Source organism: Barbus barbus, assembly GCF_936440315.1.
Source record: "Barbus barbus genome assembly, chromosome: 30".
Taxonomy (NCBI): domain Eukaryota; kingdom Metazoa; phylum Chordata; class Actinopteri; order Cypriniformes; family Cyprinidae; genus Barbus; species Barbus barbus.
The window spans coordinates 13,813,843-13,836,858 of record NC_136758.1 but is presented as its reverse complement, the minus strand read 5'-3'; the positions used below and the strand labels follow the sequence as shown (position 1 = coordinate 13,836,858).

The following is a 23,016-nucleotide window of genomic DNA, read 5'->3' as shown; positions in this document are numbered from 1 at the left end:
CATTAGGTGGTCTTAACTACTATGTACTTACATTTAAATTAATCATTTGATACAATGCACTTACTGTGCAAATACATGTTTTTACATTGTACTTATATTTGTAAAAATACCTTAGTGTAATTACATCTGTAATTAATTTCTGTAATTACATTTATAATTACATTGTTGACCCATCCCTTACACCTAACCCCACCCTTAAACCTACCCAGACCACCAAACCTGTCCTTAACCTTACCCGTATCCCACCTCAATATCAGCAGAAGTGTTTTGCAATGCAATATGAAAACAATAAGTACATTGTACTTATTTTTTGTTGTAAGTACATAGTAGTTAAGGCCACCTAATATAAATTATGACCGATATTTGATGTATAAACTTAGATTTAAAAAATAGGGCTTGAAAATGATGATGCAAGGAGATTAATATTCTGTTAATAAGTCAAGCGAACATGGACAAATATCAGCTGATTAATAATATCAGCCTGGTCGATATCACTCATAAGAATAAATTCTTACTTTTTTTAAATTTCATGAACGAATTGATTATTTTCACTGTTCAATCTTTTGGGTTGTTTTTAGGGGTCTCTTCTGCTCACCATTTAACCAACAATAATATAAAACAGTAATATTGTGAAATTTTGTTACAGTTCAAAATAACTATGCTCTATTTTAATATATTTTAAAATGTAAATGATTTCTGTGATGGCAAAGCTGAATCTTCAGCAGTTTTCAGTGTCACACGATCCTTCAGAAATCATTCTTATTAAAATCGATGTTGAAAACAGTAGTTGCTAAATATTTTCAGGGAAACTGTGATAATTGTTTTTTTGGGAGGGGGGTTCTGTAATGAATAAAAAAGTTCAAAAGAACAGCATTTATTTGAAAGAAATCTTTTTGTAACATTATAAATGTGTTTTCGATCACTTTTGAACAATTTAATGCATCCAAGCTGAATTAAGTTATTGCACTGACATTTACTGTATGGCATCAGAAGACTTGGAATATAGTGTATGGATGGCTTTAATTTTATTTTTGTCATTTTTGGACCTTAACGTCCCTTGATCACTCACTTTCAAGAGCAGCAGGAGCATTCTTCAAAATGTCTCTATTTATGTCCCACAGAAAAATAATCATATAAGGTTTGGAATGAAACAAGGATGAGTAAATAATGATATTACTTAAACACGGCCAGAAATGTGGTAAATTGTTCTTTTAATAATTTAGGTAAAAGAATAAAAAAGTAAACTGAAAAAAAAAACAGTTAAAGAAATAGGTTAAATTACTCTCTTAAGAACAAAAATTATTATTTCAAAAAGTGCTTTAAACTAATATTGTGCATTTTAGCTTGTCTGGATAGCCTTGCTGCTAATGACACCTTTCCAGACAACAAAAAGCACTTATAGAGAACATAAAGAATGCTCTAAAGGACTCTCAAGGGTAAAAGTGAAGCTACACATCATGTCATGCTCCCCACCCCACCCACATGCTCCTTGAACTCTATTTCGACTAATCAATGAAGAAAGCCCACTCACTCAGTCACAGGTGACCTTACTGTCAACCACAGTGAGGAACAGCACACACAACTCTCCAAACAACAAAACACTTATCTGTCTCCATGTTTAATCTGTTAAACATGGCCTCTGTTCATGGGACCCACCCAGTGACAGACCCTCTCACTCCAGCACAGTCACCATAGAGATGAGAAGACAAAACCGACCTGGAAAAGGCACGCTGGAGTAGAGTAGAAACTGTGGGATGTGCTGACTCATGCTATCCTGAGAAATGGCACAAACGGCGGGAAGCTCTGGTGACAAACGAGGCGGGGAAGGAAGAGAGGAGACTGAGGATTTTGAAGGAGTCGCAGAGGGTCTGAGTCACAGAGCAGGAGAAAAGTAGGGCAGCATTAACTCATGGCTGGCTCCGCTTCTGACACAATGCTCTTTTCAGCGTGTGTGAAAGCCTGGGCTTTCTTCTCCTTCAGAACCCAGGGCATTGTGCACACATAACAAACAGCCCAGAACAGTGGGTGGGTGGGTGTTTTAAATAAACTCAAGTGTTGTTCTTTGGGTGGGTTTGTGGATGCTGTGCGCTAATGATACTGGATGTTACATGCGGAAAATCATATGTCAAGCCCCTGCGCAGCACAACTGAGCTGATGGAACAGAAAGTGTGTCAGTGTTCCTATTGTTAACTAAAACTATTACTAAACTGAACTACTGAATATTTTTCCTTAATTAAATAAAATATTCCAAATGAAAAAAAAAAAAGTTTCAAAAATGAGAAATGTTGCATTAGCAACTAACTGAAAAAAAAATACAAGTGGAAGTACTAACATTTCTAAAACTAAACTAAAATAAAGCTAAATAGAAATATTAAAAACAAAAATGTATAAAAATGACAAGCACATAAAATTACTAAAAGTTAAACTAAAATGAAAACTGAACTTCTAAAAATAAAAGGTTACTCAAAATATTAATAAAATTTACAGTAGTATATAAACAATACGAAAATCTTTTTCCTTAATTGAAATGAAACAAGATGAAATTAAATCAAATATACATTTTAGATTAAAATCCTAAAATCCTAAACTTAAAAAAAAACTTAGAAAATAAAATTATCCCTGAATGAAACTTACATTTCTAAAACTAAAAAAAAGAAATATTAGGAACAAAATGAAACTGAATAAAACTAAAATGAAACTGTAAATATAAAAATAAAAGCTCATTCAAAGTATTCATAAATACTATAATAGTATAGAGAAATACTAAAATAACACTGAAGTATGTTTATTCACCAGATATTTACAAACTTCTGCTTCCATGCATAATCTGCTCTGAACAAAAGTACACGGGGAAAGGCTTGCCATGGCTCTCACTTTGATTTCCCAGAGGTACGCTTACAGTTCAAAAATGTCCATTGGATAATGGACGCTCAAACAATAAAAATACTGAAAAATTCAGCTCTAAAATTCCAATAAGCCTTTGGTTGGACTTATTCTGGTCCACACAACACACAGTATATGAAAGACATGCACCATGTTTTGCCATTGAAAAGCATTAGCATATTTTGAAGCAAAATTTGAATAATCCTGTCTGCTTGACACCCCCACAAAGGCCTCTTTGTTTTGGAAGCCCTTGAGAGTGAATGAGCGAGTGGAATATTCCAAAAACCTCCTTAATGTACAAAAATAGCACAATACTACGCCTTCAGCGGGAAATGCTTCAGTTATGTCGCTGACACCTTGAACGCTGCACTGCTTATGGCTAAAAGGCAAAATGCAGCATGTCCAGGAAAAACATCTTTTGGTAAATTACTTGACTGTCAATCTGTTAGTCAGGAAATTATGGAAGCATGTTCCTGCAGCAGAGTGAAAAATAAATCAACGTTTTTTTTTTTTTTAAATAGTCACATTTTGTGGTAAGAAATCACAATTTACAAGTAACAATTATGAAAAAGTAAATTTGCAAATGAGAGATAAAAAGTAGCAAATGGAATGTATAAAATCATAATTAAGAAATAAAGTTGCAATTGTACAATTCCATTTTTTTTTCTCTGAAAACAAAATTGAATGCCATAAGAAATTATTTATTTCTTGTTTTACAAGCTTGAAAAATATTATAAATATTTTCAAATAATTTTTGTTTTTGAACATTTTTTATATTTTTCAGTCTTAAAGGATTAGTTAACTTCTGACATCATTCACTCATCCTCATGTCTTTCCAAACCTGGATTCTATTTATCAAATAATCCTGAAAAAATATATCACATATTCCACAAATTATTAGGCAGCCCAATGTTACTTGAGTACCAAATCCGTATATTAGAGAGTAGCACTAATGGCTTCAGTCTTCTCAGATAGAAGGCCTGTGCAGATGATGGTTTCAGAATTGTTATCAGTAACGTAATGGGAGAGAGTGCCAGATAAAGAGCCAATGCAAGTCATCTGGGGTCTGTCACATAACAGACAAACAACGGCTGTGTCAATATCACCCATTTAGGGGAAGACGAGTTTTATCCCTCAGTCTGCAATTTTTTATGAGAGCACAGCTCAATAAATAATAGCACAAGAGCCATAATACTAAAGGAGATCGATGTCTAGCTTTGAACGAATCGACATCCCTGGAAGAGTTATTTTCTGTATATCAATATTTACCGCCAAATCCAAGTGACAGCCTTGTAAGGTCAATGAGAAAACAATGAATAAATGATGTCTTCCAACTGTGGCTCTTATGAATTGCATTAGAATTTCAACCTTTTATATTCTTGCTGTTAAGAGGTTGTGGAGAGGCCAAGTGTAGAGGCAAGTGGAAGCTTTTGTTCATGACATTCATTCTCACTCACTTTCAGTTTTCTCGTCTGGTTTGGTCGGTAACGTGAGCAGGTCTCTAATCCTAATCCTGTTGCACATGCATCCATCAGTGGCTCAAAGGAAGGCCAATAAGAAGAGAGAGCCGAGTGCCAAGAACACTTCTCTGGCAGCAACGGCTGAATGAGACAACAGCAGTCAGAAAGACTGAGACGTCTGGTAGATGTTTAGATGCCAGAACACCAGATATCCTGTTACTCCCTTTGCCAGAACTCACCGCCAATGTTTAATTTGAGTAAGGACATGAGGTTATTTTCTCTACAGAATCCGTCAGGAAATAACCAAGATGATGGTCACGTTTTGGCTGAAGGAAAACAATTATGTAAAGGTCAGTCTTAAAGGATTAGTTAACTTCTGACATCATTCACTCATCCTCATGTCTTTCCAAACCTGGAGCAAAAAAGAAGATATTTTGAATGTTTCAACAGTGTTCATCAATACAATGAATGTCACAGGAGTCCAAAACAATACTGAACCCTATAAGGACATTTTTCAAAATATCTTTCATTTGATATTGTCCTTTCTATTTTTATAAAGGACAATATATATTTTTATTCTAAAGTTTATTTTTCAGAATCCTTGAGGAAATAACTAAGATGATGGTAATGATTTGACTCTATGAAAACCATAATTTAAAGGTTCTTGGATTATTTCACTCAGAAATGAAAATTCATAATTTATCCACCTTCATGTTATCCAAACCTGTATGATGTTTTTTTTTCTTTTGTGGAACACAAAATAACATATTTTGAATGTTTTAACAGCTTCTGTCAATACAACCCCAAAGGGGGCCAAAAACAATACTGAACCCTATAATGACTTTCATTGTATGGATATTTTTCAAAATATATTTTATTTTATATTTTTGGGGCGGGGTTTAATGATTTAGAATAACGTGGTGAGTAAATATTGATTTTTTTTTTTTTTGTGAACTAACCCTTTAAGATTGACTTTAAATGACTGTTTTCATTCAGCCAAAATGTGACCATCATCATTTTGGTAATTTCCTGAAGGATTATGGAAGCAAACTAACCTCCATTATTAATTTTTGGCTGAACTATGCCTTTAAGAGTCTATCTTTTCTTCAAGAAACTATAAGCAGATGAGTCTGAGATTGGCAAAACTTTAAATAAAGGTCTAATGCCTCTAGAATCTGGCTGAAATGAATTTGAATATCCCTACAACAGTGTGGTTTGCTGATCAGTAACTCGTGAAGCGTTTAAGAACAAATGACTTCATACCAGATCCAGAGCTTCGGCTGAGCACTGTACTGCCGGATGACCTCACCGCAGTGCTCTCCAGCACACCCTCATTCAATTACCCACAGTCCTACGCTGGCCTGACAAGCCAGAATACAGGCCAGCCATCACAGCAGCTCTCATTCTCACTCAGCCAAACAGAGTGAATGCAGAAAAGCAGAGAGAATGTCTTTTTCATTTAAGAACTTGTAAAATAAGACGTTTATAACTGTAACTGATGTATGAGGCCTATAGCAGATTAAAGGGCTCTGCTGAATGGAAGACATCTTATGGTCTTCATGGCTGCCAAGATGATGAAAGAGAAGATCACACCACAACCGCACAATCATATCATAACTTCAGTGTAAACACAAGTCAGTAACCTCTGATGATCTCATTAGCCACCGAAGTGCTCACATGGCAGATATGCAGCTACGTCACATGACCCCAGAAACAAATATCACTCTAATACTGGATTTTCAAAATTAACTTTAAAGGAGATTATGGAGCGAACACACTAGGGATACACTGATATTAAAATTCTGGTCAATACTGATTAGCTGATTTCCATGTTATGGCTGATAACTGATAACTGATAAATGGTCAATATTAAAATGAAATACTATTTTGTGAAAATAAATAAAAAACAAAATACTAAAAACTGAAACCAATCATTTTAAATGCTTTAAATGTATTTTTAAGTGAATTCAGGCATTACAACCTTAAAATTTACAGTATGAAACATGGACATTCATTTGAAGGTTTGCTAAATATTACATTATTATTATAAAATTAACGTTTAACAACAACCATAATAATAATAAATGCAAATATTACATTATTATTTATTATAAAATGTTTTAAATTATTAGTGATTTAAAAGATATATGCATGCACAATTAAATACCCAATTCAATTTTAGCATATATGTATACTGTATGCATTGATAAATTATAAAATCTCTAATTGATAACATTGTAATATGACACAAAATACTGTGCATGTCTAGAACAAACTGAATTATAAGAGAAAATGTTGATTTACAGTAAAAGGAGAGTTACTTTTGCATCATAAGTCATAAATCAAAGATTACTGAAGTATGTTCTGCAAAAAAATACACAAACATTTTATATTTATTTTAATGTGTTACTTGCCATTTCAAATAATTGTGAAATTTCCTTCACAATTTACTACACCATTTTTTTCAGTATAGATTGAAATAAACCCTCACCAATAAAGGCTTAAACTACAGTTGAATAAAACATTTAATCACATCGAGCATAAGAGCGCTGTGATGTCACATGAGGTTTCTTAATGCAAGAGATTAATGGTGTTTGACAGAATAGTGACATGAACTTCTATTCATCCTGGAACAAGGAAATCCCTTACTAACCACCCAAAGCTCCTCTCTTCTTTTCCTCTTTTATCATCAGCCCTCACCCAAAAGCCTTGAAGCACCAGCCAGCATACACACACATGACTACAGATCCTAATCAGGATGGCAGAACAACAAAAACACCCCAACAAATCAAAAACAACATCCTCATTCTTTAGCTTGTCGAAAAGGTCTCGAGTTTCATTTTCATTGGAGAACGGTCTGATGTAATAAAGGCTTAAGAGATTTTTCTCTGCATTGTTTCCTTCAAAACGAACACATCTGTCTGAAAACAACATCAAACACATTCAATCTCAGGAATGACAAATATGCTTCACCTAAACACTGTAAGAACCTGAAAAACATGACATTTGAGACATGCCCTTCTAGAAACACTTGCTTCGGGAGCGTCTCTGCGTAAGAAAACTGCCAGCTACTCAATCCTTTCAAAATGATCCATTACAGCAAAGAGGAATGAAAAACTTTCTCAAAGTTGAGAGACTGAAGAAGGTCATAAAGGTTAAGTGCAGCAACGTCCAGCTGAGGCAACATGTTTACCTGAATCATAACAGATTCATAAGATGGACAAGTTCTCAGACTAAAGACAGAAAACATGATGAGTTTACCGTTGCAGAACTGCAGCAGTGAGGAGGTGTCATAGAGACTGCTGTAGCTGGAGAAGCCGTCCTCCATTCTCTTCCTCCCTTCTTCCCTTTCTCCGATAACTCCCTGTTAATGTCGCTGGCTGGCCACTGCAGCTCTCTGTCCATTCAACATCCAGTCTTCTTCTAGGGTCAGCCTGCCAGTGTCAGTCACCATGACAACCCATTCACGCTCGCTAACTCCTTGAAAAGGCTTCCAAAAAAAGAAAGTGAAAATATTTTCTGAAGTTATAAAATGCTTGTCTTCTTGTGCACTTTTTCTTCTCCGGTTCTTTCTGTGGTCTTGTCCTGTGTGAGATCTCCAGAAGAAAAATAAGCCAGTTCAGGGCTTGAGCTCTCAGAGGAGTGTGTGCTAGTGTTCAGTCCGCTGAGCTCATCTGCGAGTCCCCCAGTCTGACAGTGGAGAACGGACCAATCAGAGCGCAGGGGGTGGAGCCTCTCTCAAAACGTAAACCCTCCCCCTCCAGCTGACTGAGACTCAACTCTGACGCTGTAGGAAACAGTGCTGGAGAATTTAAGCAAGAAAAGATGACTTTGCTGCATTAGAGGTGTCCTAAATTGGTGTGAATCGATATTTAGAGTTGGCAAAGGGCTACTATTGATTAAGGGTATTTTTGTGTTTTTACACGCTGATAGTTGTACTTAAACTGCACACTGGAGTAAAGAGGATTATGAATGTTTGTGGCTGAGGCTAAATCTAAGCTTCCATGTTCCATGGAAGCAGGAAAGACGCTGTACTGTAAAACACATTTAAAAAAATCATAAACAAAAACAAACATATCTACACTATCATTCAAAAGTTTGGGGTCAGTAAGATTTTTTTTAATGTTTTTAAAATAAGTCTCTTATACTGAGCAAGGATCTCAGCATTTATTTGATTAAAAATAATGTAAAAATAGTAGTATTGTGAAATATAATACAGTTTAAAATGACTTATTTAAATTAGTACATATTAAAATGGAATTTTTTCCTGTGTTGGCAAAGCAGAATATTCAGCATCATTACTCCAGTATTCAGTGTTACACAATTCTTCAGAAATAATTTAATATGCTGATTTATTGCTCAAGAAACATCTTTTATTATTATCAATGTTGAAAACAAATCTTGTGCTGCTTAAAGTTTTTTGTTAACTGTTTTTTCAGGATTCTTGGATGAAAAGAAAGATGTGTTTTCACTCACTTTTGATCAATTGAATACATCCTAAATTAAAGTATTTAAAAAAAATTATACTGACCCTGAACTTTTGAACAATAGTATATAAAAATCATACACATGTATACATCTAAACTTATTTATATTTTGAATTACACAAGCTACTAACAAAAGGCATCTATACATTGAAGCTACATTGAAGTATCTTTAAATAATGATGTATTATATTTTTGTTTGCAATCAGAGCATTATTTACGCTCACAAAAAAAAGAATTACTAAAAAATGACCAACTTAAATAGGTACATGAGCACTAAAACAACCAATAAAGTTAAAAATAACCTCAATTTATAATATTTAAACAAAATGTAGCATCATAAACAAATCTTTTTCCTAATAAACTCATTTAAAGGGTTACTCCACCCCAGAATGAAATTGTTTTCATTTTAAATGAATGACCTATTTAAACAAATTCACTAAAATGAATCAGATTTCCAAATGCTTCATATGAAATAGAAAGTGGATGTTTTGGTAACACTTTATTTTAAGGTGTCCTTGTTACATTAAAAAGTGTAACCGATATTTTTGATTATTTTCCTAGTTCACTCAGCTGTAAATGCAATGCAACAAAAATAGTGACATACTCTTGAGTTTTGTCATGCTACACCACAAGTAATCAGAAAAAATAGCTACACTGCTACACTTTAAAAAACGTTCCTGTCATACTATTTGAAACTTTTTGTAAGGTACCCCAACACTTCAGACAGTAAAGAAATAAAGCAGCCCTTCCCACATGAGGAGGAAGGTTTTCGGGGACTTTTCCACATATGAGACACAATACATGACCTCACTTTCCATTCTTTATTCCATAATACAAACAAGCTTTTAGAGTAAAAATCAGAGCTAAACACTGACTATCCAACCCTTATCTGCCTTCAGACAGACAAAGCAGTCTGGACGACCATCAAAGAGAAACCAAGGTTGCCAGAAAGAGAATGAGAGTGTATCTCAGTTTTGACTGTGGGTCGTCACAGGGGAAAACCTCTTTAAATTATTCAAATTATCAGACAGGCGCATACGGTAGAATATGCATAAGAATGACGACGTGGCCTATATTTACACATCTTCAAACAGACAAAACAGTGTCAAATGAAGAAAAAAAATAGCATAGAAAAGCTGCAAAAGCCTCTTTAAAGATTATTGTCCTGACCCCATCCCCCAACCTCAAATGATGGCAAGTGGAAGAGAGCTGTGTTAAATTGGATTTCTGGGGTTTCTGTGTCCAATTTGGCCATGGTTTTGCCTCAGAAGCCTAAAAAAATTCAATGATCCAAGGGGTGGATGATGAGACATTTTCATGTCCCACTGGTGTCTCTCTTTCTCTCTCTTGTCCCGAGGCCAGCAGTGCTGCTTGGATCTGGCATCAGAGAGTCTATAGTGTTTATTCTTAGACCCCATAACAGTGCTGACACCGGCACTTCTGTCTGTCCCGCCAAAGACCAAATCAAGGATTAGCCCCAGAAGGCAGCCATCCATTTTTCCTGCATTTTTTCCATGTTGTCTCTTCCTCTGAAATCATTAAAAAAAGGACCTTTGATCATGTCAACTAATTGTTTTCATATTCAAATCGCAATTTTAATGCCATTGCACTAGTTATACATAATATATGTTACTACATACATTTTTATTTAAATACAGTCAATATTTAGCATGTTCATAAAGGAAATTGAGCCAGTGCATAACAATATAAAGTGCTCAAAAATGTTGTCTGGTTTGGTTTACATGAATTGCCTGTCTGGTTTGAGAAATTTCAAGCTTCTGTCATCTTTGTGTGTTAAAGTCATAACTCACAGTGATTTTTGTTTTATTGTATTTCTAAAAACTTTGCTTCATACAGTAAACATGTTTTTATTCATGTACAAAACAGTATAAAATAAAATACAAAACAGTGCCTATAGTGATTTATATTCTGAGCTGTCGCAGCTGCTCTGATGTGGTGATCACATTAAATGTCAAATCATCAGATGCATCCATGCATAAAGCATTTTGTCATAAAAAACTAATGAAAATTTTAAAATATGTAAAAAAAAGAAATGCACACACATATATATATATATATATATATATATATATACACACACACACATTGAAAAGTAATAGTGAATACATTAGCAATACAGAAAAAAATGTGAAACTGTACTACTGTATTCATGCTATGATTCTGAAATTTTGATTTTCTAAGATTTCCTTTCTATGATCTGAGTTTTACTGGTTACATAGAACAGCACAAGCACTTTTTGATGATTTTTTGGCGTCGACTGCCTGTGTGTTAATCGAGGCAAATATAGTCCAGTGGTGGTGCTGTGAGATTAGAGAGTGCACAGACCCCTGGAGAGAGACACCAGCTGGGGGAAGGGAGAGCGGCTGGGAGAAGCACTTCATCATCTCTGTGTAAGTCTGGGGATCCCTCGGGTGGCAGTCGAACAGTGCTACACCCTCCTATTGTTCTCCAATTATACTGGCTGCACCTTTCTCATACAAACACATATGCACACACTTAAACACAAAATGATACACACATGTATCAGGAGCTTGTTGGGGATTAATTATATTCGGCACCTGACATAGTTCCAGTTTTTTTTGTAAGGAAAATTATACGGTATAATCCAAAGACTACATTAACATTCCTGTACGTCCACATATGCTTATATTCACAGGACTTTATAACTAAGGAAGCACTGCCTCTAAACTACAGCGAGTCAAGATTATACACAAACAAAGAAGAGTAGCAATCTATCCACTGCTCCATCCACTGTATCCATCTGCTCCAGAGAATTTTTTATATTAAAAATAAAATAAACAAATTCATGTTGTACAATTTTTTATTTGTTTTATTCATTTTGATTTAGTTTTTTATGCTGAAAACCAGAAAATAATTTGCAAAGTAACCTACAAATGCAAAACTAAATGGCCTTGCAAATCTACATATACAAGAACCAGCTTTTGTGGCATTTAGTTCAAGCTAGCTATTGTTAAATAATATTACAATAATAGTATACAACAATCTGCCTACTGTACATGAAAAATGGCATTAAAGTTTGCAATCAGCTGACATTTTTCCTCCAGTAGAACTACAACTGCATTAATGTCATGTCATAAGCAATGTCAGGAGGTTGTGTTGATAATCTCAGGGTAATAGACCATGCCAGTGCCTGAGGTTTAGACTAAAATAGCATCTGCACCTTTCTCTGCCCCAATGCCTATTAGTGAATTAACATTCACATGAAGCACAGACTCAACCAGCTCATTAAAAGATCTTACATGTCCAAGCTTCTTATTATATAACAACTTATTATCATACATATTGTGAATGAATAATGACTCTTTATGAAGGGATGACTTAATCCCTAGTGACACTGAAATCTCTGTACAGGTCAACTGAAGAAAAAAAATGGTCTAATGACGCTGACACTTTCTGAATCTCTGAAGTGTGAAGTGACATTCAGCCAAGTATGGTGACCCACACTCGGAATTCGTGCTCTGCATTTAACCCATCCAACATGCACACACACAGCAGTGAACACACACACATACCGTGAACATACACCCGGAGCAGTGGGCAGCCATTTTATGCTGCAGCGCCCGGGGAGCAGTTGGGGGTTCGGTGCCTTGCTCAAGGGCACCTCAGTCGTGGTATTGAGGGTGGAGAGAGCGCTGGACATTCACTCCCCCCACCTACAATCCCTGCCGGCCCGAGACTCGAACCTGCAACCTTTGGTTTACAAGTCCAGCTCTCTAACCATTAGGCCACGACTTCCTAATGGTTAGAGAGCTGGACTTGTAAGCCAACAAGTCCTCTCTATTCTTAGTGTTTGAAACAAAACCCTGAGCATCTACTTTTGGATACTGGATAATCTCATGTTAGGTTAGCCATGTTTATTATGACTCTGTCACCACCTAGCAACAGCATCGGCCCTGCAGCCCTCACACAGCCAACAGTCTGAACATTAACAGCAAAATAGACATACTTGTGTCATTAAATATCATATGCAATAAAATTAGATAATGATGTATAATAACTTGCAATAATACTTCATTAACCAACATTCTTTCAATATAACGCGTAACAGACCATTAGTTGGCTTGATTGGCCCTCAGTTAAACAATGGAGAAATGTCTATCAATATTTGTTTGAAATATTAAGGTGAAATATTAAGGTACAAGATTACTGGTATGTTGAAAATTCAGCTTTGCAGTCACAGAACTCTATTTTAAAAATGTATTAAAAATAGAAAACAGCTATATTAAATTGGAATATAATTTTACAATATTAGTTTTTACTGTATTTTTTAATTAATTCAATTCAGTCTTTGTGAAGGTAAGAGACTTCTTTATATCCTCACAAACCATGCAAACCATTACACACACACACACACACACACACACACACATACATATACATATATATATATATATATATATATATATATATATATATATATATATAAAACAAAGCACCGCTATGGATCTACGATTCTTGCTTATCCTATCAAATGCACAATTCTCCTGTCACTTCTCCCTCATATTCATAATTCTTTATGTGACTCTTTCTGTCGTACATTCATTCTTTCTATCTATCCTACAGTTATCTGCCCCTGAACAAGGATCATCTGCTTTTGGGATTGAAATAGTACTTGATCCTCTGGGTTGTGAAAACAGTTCAGATTCAGAATGAACTGAAAATCCAGGCATTCAGTGAAAGAATTGCAGACAGACAGTGTGTTTGATATGAATGCAACTCACCACTGCTCTAAATCTAATCAGTTAACATCATGAGTCAAACAATGTTGGTCAAGCCACGGTTACATCATTTAAATGACATCATACACAACTGTGGTTAATTTGTCCAATGTAAGCGTACTGGATTAGTGGAAAGAAAAAGGTCAGCAGAATTAGCAAAAAGGAAAGTTTTGTTTAGCCAAATAGAATCAGCTGAAATATTGCATATTATTTCACAACTTTTGAACATTACACACATTTAATTTTACATAATTTCAAATACACATACTTGCGACAAACAAACACAAGGCCAGGCGACCAACATTCAATCACATGATTTGCATTTCCACAAGATTTCCATCCACTTCCGGGCCCCTGACACAGCTGGTGTGGGTGGGGACCTGGGCAGCCAGCCATGTGGCTTCCCCTGAGGCATTATTCTCCACAAACCCAGGACCACCACCTGGTCCAAGCCTTGCTGCCGTGGCCCCTGTAGTGTGGATCTTACCAGGGAGCATGGACCAACAGGCAGGCGAATGGGGAGAGGGAGCAGGGACACAGAAGAACGTGAGTGCGTCTATCTGACACCCCCTACTGTTCCCATTCAGATGATGATGACATTAAATCTTACATCAGTGCTCATAAATTCAGTCAAGCATCCAGCCAGCATGGTTAAAATGCACTAAATGAGCTGCAACCCCCAAATATGATATATTTTATGCTGAATCATATGGCCAAACAGAATCTAATATTCCAGCCATGAAGTAAATATCTAGAAATGAACTACATATAGAAAAATAATGTGGATGTTGTTCTCATTAAAATACATTCAATCTATGTGGGTTGTATGATGTGTGGTTCAAATGTTCTTTCGTCTGTGATGATTATATAAGAGTATGTATGTACTCCTGCTTGCACAGCTCTGTATCCTGTGAAGCAGGGAAAACATTAATCATATCTGACTTCTGCTGCTGGATATATGGAACGTCCCATCCCCCAGTTACTATATAAGGAAGAACATATATGATGCTCTACATAGACCTATGCAAGAACGCTGAGCTCTTTTCTTTCACATGCATCACATCATTCATGATCTAGAATCTAGAAGAGCTTTGGTCTGTAGTATACGGTTAGTTTCAGATCATATACTGCACTATAAAAGGTAAAACTGTGCAGTTGTTACTGTACTTTCAGGATCTATTTCTACCTGTCCTGACCATTAAAATTAACTTTATTTATTATTTTTATTATTATTTTTTTAAAAATAAGTTAATAATAAAACGAATTAAAAGAATAAAAAGAATTTAGGCATCAAAGCATTATAATTATCAGTATAAAAAAGGGATATTAATTTTGAGATCTTTTAAAGATTTAAGTGTTGTTAAAGAAGTGTTTTTAGTTTAACTCAGATTGCAAAGGTAATCTAGATGTTAAAAATGGCAATATTTGCATGCACTAATAAATATCCAATATATACTGGCTGATTTAAAAAAAAACAAAAAAAACATACAGTACCAAAATATCATGGTATATCATGTTATTTTTGAATGACGCTATGTTCTGTAAATTATATAGTCCTCACATAAAGTTATGCACTTTAATGGCACAATGTTACAGAATACCTAAATCCAATAACATGACTAGTTCAGTGGTCAAACCAATTAGTGGGCCATTGAAAATACAGGGCTCATAAATCACATTGATCTAATGGGATCTTAATGGGGTAGATCAAAAGTAGGAGTGCTTTTCTCCACAGTGTGAACATACCGCTAGCTTTTACTGGGACTTCACATTACCAGTCTCAGATTGTCAGGATTACTTTGGTCGATCAATATACTATCTTGAATAACTGTGCCCGCCAACACTAAGAGGCTGAAATTGCATTACGGATGGAGATGCTCCTCCTCAGACCAGACCAGATGAGTGAAGTCATTATATAAAAATACTCTTGCAATAGAAAATACAGCATGCTTTTCAACATGGCAATACACAATGCCTCAAAGACCAACATGACAGAGGTTTGCTGTAATGGCACAAGCTGCACAACTTGGGGATTCTCCAAGTCTGATATGATTTTTGTTATTTCTCATCTCTTATGACAAGAGAAACAAGGGTGGGGCAGTAAAACAGTGAGAAATGCTTATTTTCTCACCTGCCAAAATAGAAACAAATGAAGGCTGCTGGATATTTGTCACATCTCCACAACTGTCAGCTCTCATATAGGATATGATACATCACATATAGTGTTAATGTCCTCTTCAGACCCAAGCCTTACTCACCCAATGAGTTCAGATGACCAGAGACCATGGTCGTGTCCTTCATAGAGAGCACCTCTGCTTATACCATTCTGTCATGTCATGCATTAGTACGGCACGCAGTTCAACTAAACACAACTAAATGTCATTCTGTCACAATACAATTCTCCTTTGTTATGAATTATCTGACCTTTTAGCAGGTGGGCGTAGTGTGTGTGTGCCATCGCTATTGTAAATGCCTGAACAGTGACACCTTGTGGTTTACCTACAGCATGCACGTAATCTAAAAATTATGCAAGAAAAAAAGTATACTGTTGTAAGTAAACAAATAATCGGTGTTATTTAGACTATGGGCACTTACAAACAAACTACAAGACTCCAAACAAACTCTAGACTAAAACACACTGTCAATAATTTGTTTGTGTAATAAAAATGACCGACAATGACGGATCACTGAGGAATTCTGTCATTTTTTATACACCATCAACATTTGCACTTGGTTATGCTAGACAGCATTATACGGTGGAAGTGACATTCTAGACATTTTTGGGGAATAAAGACTGTACCTGTTGTCTGTCTTGCTAAGTCTAATATTATAACTAGCATTTTATTTATGTGAAATAAATACAACATTAACAATGCTGCCACGCTTTTTGAAAAATTGCTCCTTGACTGTAGATGACACACATTAATAAAATAAAAGTAGGCTTGTGGAAATGACGCAAAAACTAGGAGACAGTCGTATTTATAAAATAAATAAATAACTTGAATAAATAATTTGTGTTTAGAGCGACGTAATTTTTTATAATTCTTGACAAGTTTGAAATATTGTACTGGACTACATTGCTTTAAATTATGACTGAGAAAAAGCACTCACAGTGTACATTAAAGTAGCAAATTCGTTCTGATTGTATGTGTGCGTGTGTCAAAATCAGATTGTTTATTTAGTGCAAAGCCTGCAGTTCATTTAGGACATTTTAAGATTCACTCAGTGGAAACAAATGGCCTCCTGTTACACAGAGGCCCAATAATTATACGAAGTGGGTTCATTAAATTCTGAGCTTCATTAAACAAAGACGTTCTTCACAATTATGAAAAGGATTCCAAAGTGTAGCATAATTAATTAGTTCTGTAATCAGCTCAAGGTTATCTGTTTATGTGCTGTCTCATGACTGGGAATTACTGCACAACTTTTCTTAGGAGATTCAAAAACAAAACTGAGAAGCACAGGCTACTTTATAGTTAAGTTATTGTTATTATATTATTTTAACTCACTCATCTTGATTTCCTGATATAACAACCTGTATTACTAATATTACAATCTAGCAGCACACTGACTGGATGGTGTTTACAAAGTCTCACTTCACAAAACCTATGTTTTTTAACTCTGATATATGCGACTATCTGTGCATGCCAGATTCCTAACAACAGATTGAGCCGGCCTTGGCAAACACATAACAGCACTGAGTTATTACATGTGACTACTGATAACACCCACATACATTTGGAAGAGAATGCATTGACTTCATTCCCTTAACAAACCTTCAAATATTAAACATTGTTATGGCATAATCTTCATAGCTGGAGGCATTCGTGACAAAAAAAGAAGGACACAAACCATTTCATTGCAAATTGCTGGCAATTTAGTAACTACTAATATGCTTTTTAAATGAGTTTACTATATAACAGAACAGAATACAGCCATTTTGTCTTTACACTGCAGTGTTAACTGGGTTAGTATAATGCTTTAGCAGGTAAAATGCCTGGTAAACAGTATTGTTCCTTGCACCAGGAGGGAGAAGGTCTATTTATATCTGATTGTTTTCACTGTGCAGACAGCCAGCCACCGTTCAGACTTTCCTAGGCTCTGCTCTATGTGAGGGAAATGATCCCTTCGAGCGTGTCTTATGTTTATATATGTTATAAATGCACTGCCATGAAGACACCCAAGCGGAAAGCGCATATCAACACAGCACTGTTATAAATAACAGCTGCAGTAGTGTTCAGCTGTGATGTATGATCCAGATAAATTATTTGTGGAGGCTATAACACGTACTTTGCAACAGACACAAACATAGACCTGAAACACATTTTGTAAAATGATAGTCTCTGTCTTAAGATGTCCAATGACAGAGATGGTCGGCCTGAGAGCGGCCATATATGGCTAAAACCTTTGCACTCTCATCAAGTAGAATATGAGAACATATTTGCAGGATGAGTTGTCAGCATGGAAACAGGCCCAAACAGCATAAATCCAAAATTCCCTGACACTGGATACTCACCCATCGGAAGCCCCTCACAGTCTGACATTATGGAGTAAAGTGGAAAACTCTCTCTGAATGGATAGTGTCCAAAACAAAACTCTGACGATGAAACAAATGGCTCTTTGAGATTGCGTACACCATCCGACCTCTCTGCTTCTGCCCTTGCTGGCCAGCTGAGAGCCATGGGATGCAAAGAATGCATATCAAGCACTCATGGCCCCGGCCACTATTGGACGATAAATATGTTTACACCCTCCCTCTTTCCTCTGGAGGCAATCCATTTAATCTGACCGGCCTGCTACACTGAGAGGCTCCATTACCGGATACAAATGCTGTCACTCTAGCTATTTTGAAGCCAGATGAACCCATCCAACCCTATATTTAACAGTGGCTTCAAATGAGTGACAGCTATTTGAAGTTTCATTTCTTGTTCTAAAATAGAAACAAAGACAAAATCATTAAGTTTTATAAGTAATTTTAAATTACTGTTATATGGGGATATTTAATTGTGTGAATATTGTTGGAATTATGATGAAATAATAATCATCACCACCACTACAAGCATCATCATCGTCATTGTTGTTGTTTTGTAGTATTATTATTTTATATAAGTATTATTATTATTATTACATTGGCTGACACTTTCCATATTTTACATAACACTCAAAAAGTGTTTATTCAAAATGTGTTTGATGACTCAAAATAATGCAGCAAGTTACTTTTATTATTACGAACAATTGTGGTAGCTTGTGGTATTCACCCGTCAGATATGTAACATTAAGTTCATTAATAATTTAAAAGTCATCTTAAAGGGAAAGTTCACCCAAAATTAAATTTCTGTCATTTCTGATCATTTACTCACCCTCAAGTTGTCCCAAACCTGTATGAGTTTCTTTCTTCTGTTGAGCACAAAAGAAGATATTTAAAGAAATGTTGGTAACCAAGCAGTTGACAGTAGCCATTGACTTCCATAGTATGGAAAAAATTACTATGGAAGTCTATGGCTACCATCAACTGTTTGGTTACCAATCTTTTTTTTTTTTTTTTATATATATATATATCATTTTTTGGTGAATTATCCCTTTAAATTTGAAAGAAAGAAAGAAAGAAAGAAAGAAAGAAAGAAAGAAAGAAAGAAAGAAAGAAAGAAAGAAAGAAAAAGCTTATTTGACAGATTTAGTTGATACTCCACTTTATACAGTGGGTGTTTTGGGACAGTTTGCAAGTACAGCACCTGGTGGCACTGTTGTACAAAAGTTACATTTAAGCTCTCAGTTGATTTTTTATTTGATTGCCTTTGGATTTTTGCTTGAAATGGAAAACACACTGAACGTTTTAATTCACATAAAGTGAAAAAGGCAACTGAATTTCGTGTTTCCCAGCCGTTTTCTTCTTATGTACCTCCACAACCCCATCAACACAGCCTACTCCTTCATTAACACAAACCTGAAATGTGTTGCTTTCAACTTGTATAATTCTCCACATCGCCTAGCATTTTCATTAATGTCAATTAAAAATATAACAATACTGTGGCACACACCATGCACATTTATAAAACGTGCACACATTGCACATATCATGTTATTTTCTCTCCTTTAAATGGACTATTCTTATTCTGTTTTATAAGTTTCACAAAGCACAATCAAAATCTTTACAAGTACTTCTTGGATCCTGCTTTAGTCCCCCCCAGTGTATTTGGACCCCTGGTTAGAAACCACTGAATTATTTGACATTATTGTCATTTTGAATTTATGATTTGGAATCTTTTAATAGGTGTTTTGATATTTTTAGATTTGCCTCTAACTGATCAACATCACATGTATTTTGCATTTTAGAGAGTTCACGATAGGCTACAGTAAGCTACGCCAAGTGTTTGACTTTCAAAAATATGTTTGCTTTGGGGGCGTCTCACTGAAAACACCGAAGGTCAATCTTAGGTCCCCATCAATGACCTGGTAAGTTTACAACTGGGTTTTTCAGAGTTGTCACATTACTTCTGAGCTCTTTCTGTATTGTTTAGGATGTAATGTCACGAACCTACATAAGAAAGTAATTCGCATGGCTCTGAATCAGTTGTCTTTGGCTCAGTCCCCATTCTCTGCTGGACTTCTGTAGACCCTTTGAGACCTCCACATGGTTGAGTCCTTATTTGCAAAAGAGCGTGGGGGGCTCACTCTCTCCAAACGTAACTTCACCCCCATGTCAAAAGCAACCTCCAAACATAACCTCAACCCCCACCTCCAACAGTAACCCATCCAGCCCCACAGAGTCTGGATCAGTCCTGCTTGTTTTCTCAGAATAATCACTGAAAATTACTTTTACTGCCCTAATGTACTCCTGAAACACACAAAATTGGTGCCCATTATCACAAATTGATCGTAAAAAGTCTGAGAGTCACGCTAAATAGTGTTTAAAGAGGCCCTTGTACACATGACAGATTTTAAAACACCAAAAATTATGTTGTCTTTACATATTAAGTGTAATTTAAAAAGAAGGTGGACATTTCACCTCAGCCGAATCTTAAACTAGAGGGCATCATATACGGGCAACCGCTGCAGAACCTCTCTAACAGGAATGACAGAAAGCCAGTTTAGTGACTCATTAGTCCATTTAGCTGTGATTTGCATTTAATTAATATTCCTGAAAGACATGCACTGGCTCTATTGTAATGATGCTGACTAATGAACTCCTAATAGTGGCAGATTTAACAGTCTCCTGACTGATTCCTTAACTTTTTATGGATATTGGGGCAATCTGCTAATTATAGTAGAGCCTTAACACATTGCGTCGGTGTGTGAAAGTTTTTATGCAAACTGTGATAATAAGACTATTGAATAAAGTAAGTGTGAAAGTGTGACCAAATTCTCTTATTTTGTCATGGCTGATCCAATTTTTGATTCTGATATAAAAAAAAAAAATTACAATTCATTTTATTTTGCTGCATAACTGATTGATGATTAATGATTTTTTCATGGCTGTTATTGACCTATTTGGTTAAATTGACGTATTTGGTTATTTATTAAGATATTTTATTAACATTTTTTATTTATTTTGTCATGGTTGCTACTGATGTTTTTTTCTTTTTCTTTTTTCCAAAACTAAAGATTTATTAAAAATGAATCGATATTTTCTCAAACTGAACATTCTGATTTAGTAAAAACTTTATGTATCTTTAAAAATATTTTATCAAAAAGGAAATGCATTTTGTCATGACTGCCACTGAATTTTTGGTTCAGTTAAAACTTCATGCTTTATTTTAAGAATACATTTTTATTTTGTCTTAGCTGCTGCTGAACTATTTGATTTGTTTAAAACCTTATTCATCTTCATTAAATTGTTTTATTAAAAATCTTTATTTTGTCTGCGACTGAACTTTTTGATTCAGATAAAACTTATAAAGGTTATTAAAACGCTTTATTAAAAACAAATATTTGTCATAGCTGTTATTGAACTTAAACTATCGAGCTACACAAGTGCCAATAATAATAAAAAATAATCAATAAATATTAATAATAAAATGTAGTAGTTTTATCAGATATTATACATGGATTAAACTAAAAACAACTTCAATGATGATTTATCTCAAATAAATCTCTGTAGGTGTCAAAGCCATCAAGTACACATGTTCTAGTCCCCTGAGAAACTGTAAAACAGGCACAAGGTTAGAAGGCCCTCAGAAACAAAAGGCTTCCAAGCTTTGATTTCTCCAGCAGCTGGACTACCACCAGAACCAGAGCCTCCAGCTCTCTGCCAGCTTCTCCAGCCCTGGGCACTCAGGCCAGCCAGACTGAGAATAATTTACAGAAGCTGTGTGTCAATCCACAACAGTGGAAAGAAGACCTGGTGGATCCACTTGATGGATGGCCCTTAACTGTGGCGCAACTTGAAGGCATTAGAGGAGGACATAGAGGAGGAGGAGGGGGCGTTAGCTTCAAACACAAAGCACATGAAGCACTTGTGGGAGTATGAGCAGATATCTCAAGACTTTGCTGTATTTCTGAATTTGACATGCTCGAGAGTGCAAACAAAACAAATAAGAGAGGGGTTACCTGTTAACAAATTCTATGGTCAGTGAATGCTTTTATGAAACTATGACCTGATCATCTTTCTTGTCTCATCTCATTTGTTGTGTTGAATCTGATTGGGGAAACAGATCTAAACGCCACTAGAATTAGAAACTGGACCAGCATGAAAAACTATACTTATTATGGAAATAATATACTTTAATACCTTTCAAGCTAATTTTATGTCATTTCTATTAAAACTTGTATTTGCAATTAAATTTTTTAATGATGAAGTTGCAAATGAGTACTTTTAAATATATATTCACTTTGAATGTAATAATGTGTAACACACACTTCAGTTAGAATTACTATCATAGCTAACAAAAATATGTTCTGATAATGTTTTGCTAATTTTGCAATTAAGTACTAAAAAAAGTATTATTTTATTTTTATATGCTCTCTCTTTTATACTTGAAAACCCTTTTAAGGTTATGCAAACATTAAGGGAACATTCCATTTTGTCACTTTGCAAACATTATGGGAACGTTAAAATGAAACATTCCCTTAACTTTCTCAAAAAAGCAGTCAGATTAAAAAAAAAATGTTAGATGAACATTCAATTAAACGTTCCATGAACAATGTTATGTACTTGTACTTATTTAAATAAATTTTTTTTTTTAGTACCTTCAAGTTTTAAGTAACAGTCATGGGAATCGAACCCCTTAAGTGGCCTTTTATTTAATTAATATTCCATTATCTGCAAGTACAGTTTTAAAAATATACTTTTAAGATTTGAAGTTACATGACAAGAACACCTTCAAGTGCGCTTCTTTTTCACAAGCGTAAAGAAGCTAAATGATACCATTGATATCAGATTTTATTGCTTATTTCAGATTCAAATGTTATTAAAATTGTCTTGACTAT

General features: G+C 35.2%; 1 protein-coding gene across 5 annotated transcripts in view; it reads right to left on the bottom strand.

Moving 5' to 3' along the window:
- LOC306850412 (echinoderm microtubule-associated protein-like 1) overlaps positions 1-18,430 on the bottom strand; it is a 67,422-nt gene extending 48,992 nt beyond the window's left edge. For 2 of the 5 annotated variants that reach the window (XM_079386051.1, XM_079386052.1), the window contains exon 1: positions 7,605-8,026. In XM_079386051.1, the coding sequence (XP_079242177.1) occupies positions 7,605-7,671 (67 nt within the window). In that variant the 5' untranslated portion in view covers positions 7,672-8,026. Of the gene's footprint in view, positions 1-7,604; positions 8,030-18,106 lie in introns of those variants that run through there. The other 3 variants (XM_079386049.1, XM_079386053.1, XM_079386050.1) reach the window with 3 other exon arrangements.
- Between the last annotated feature and the right edge of the window lie 4,586 nt (positions 18,431-23,016).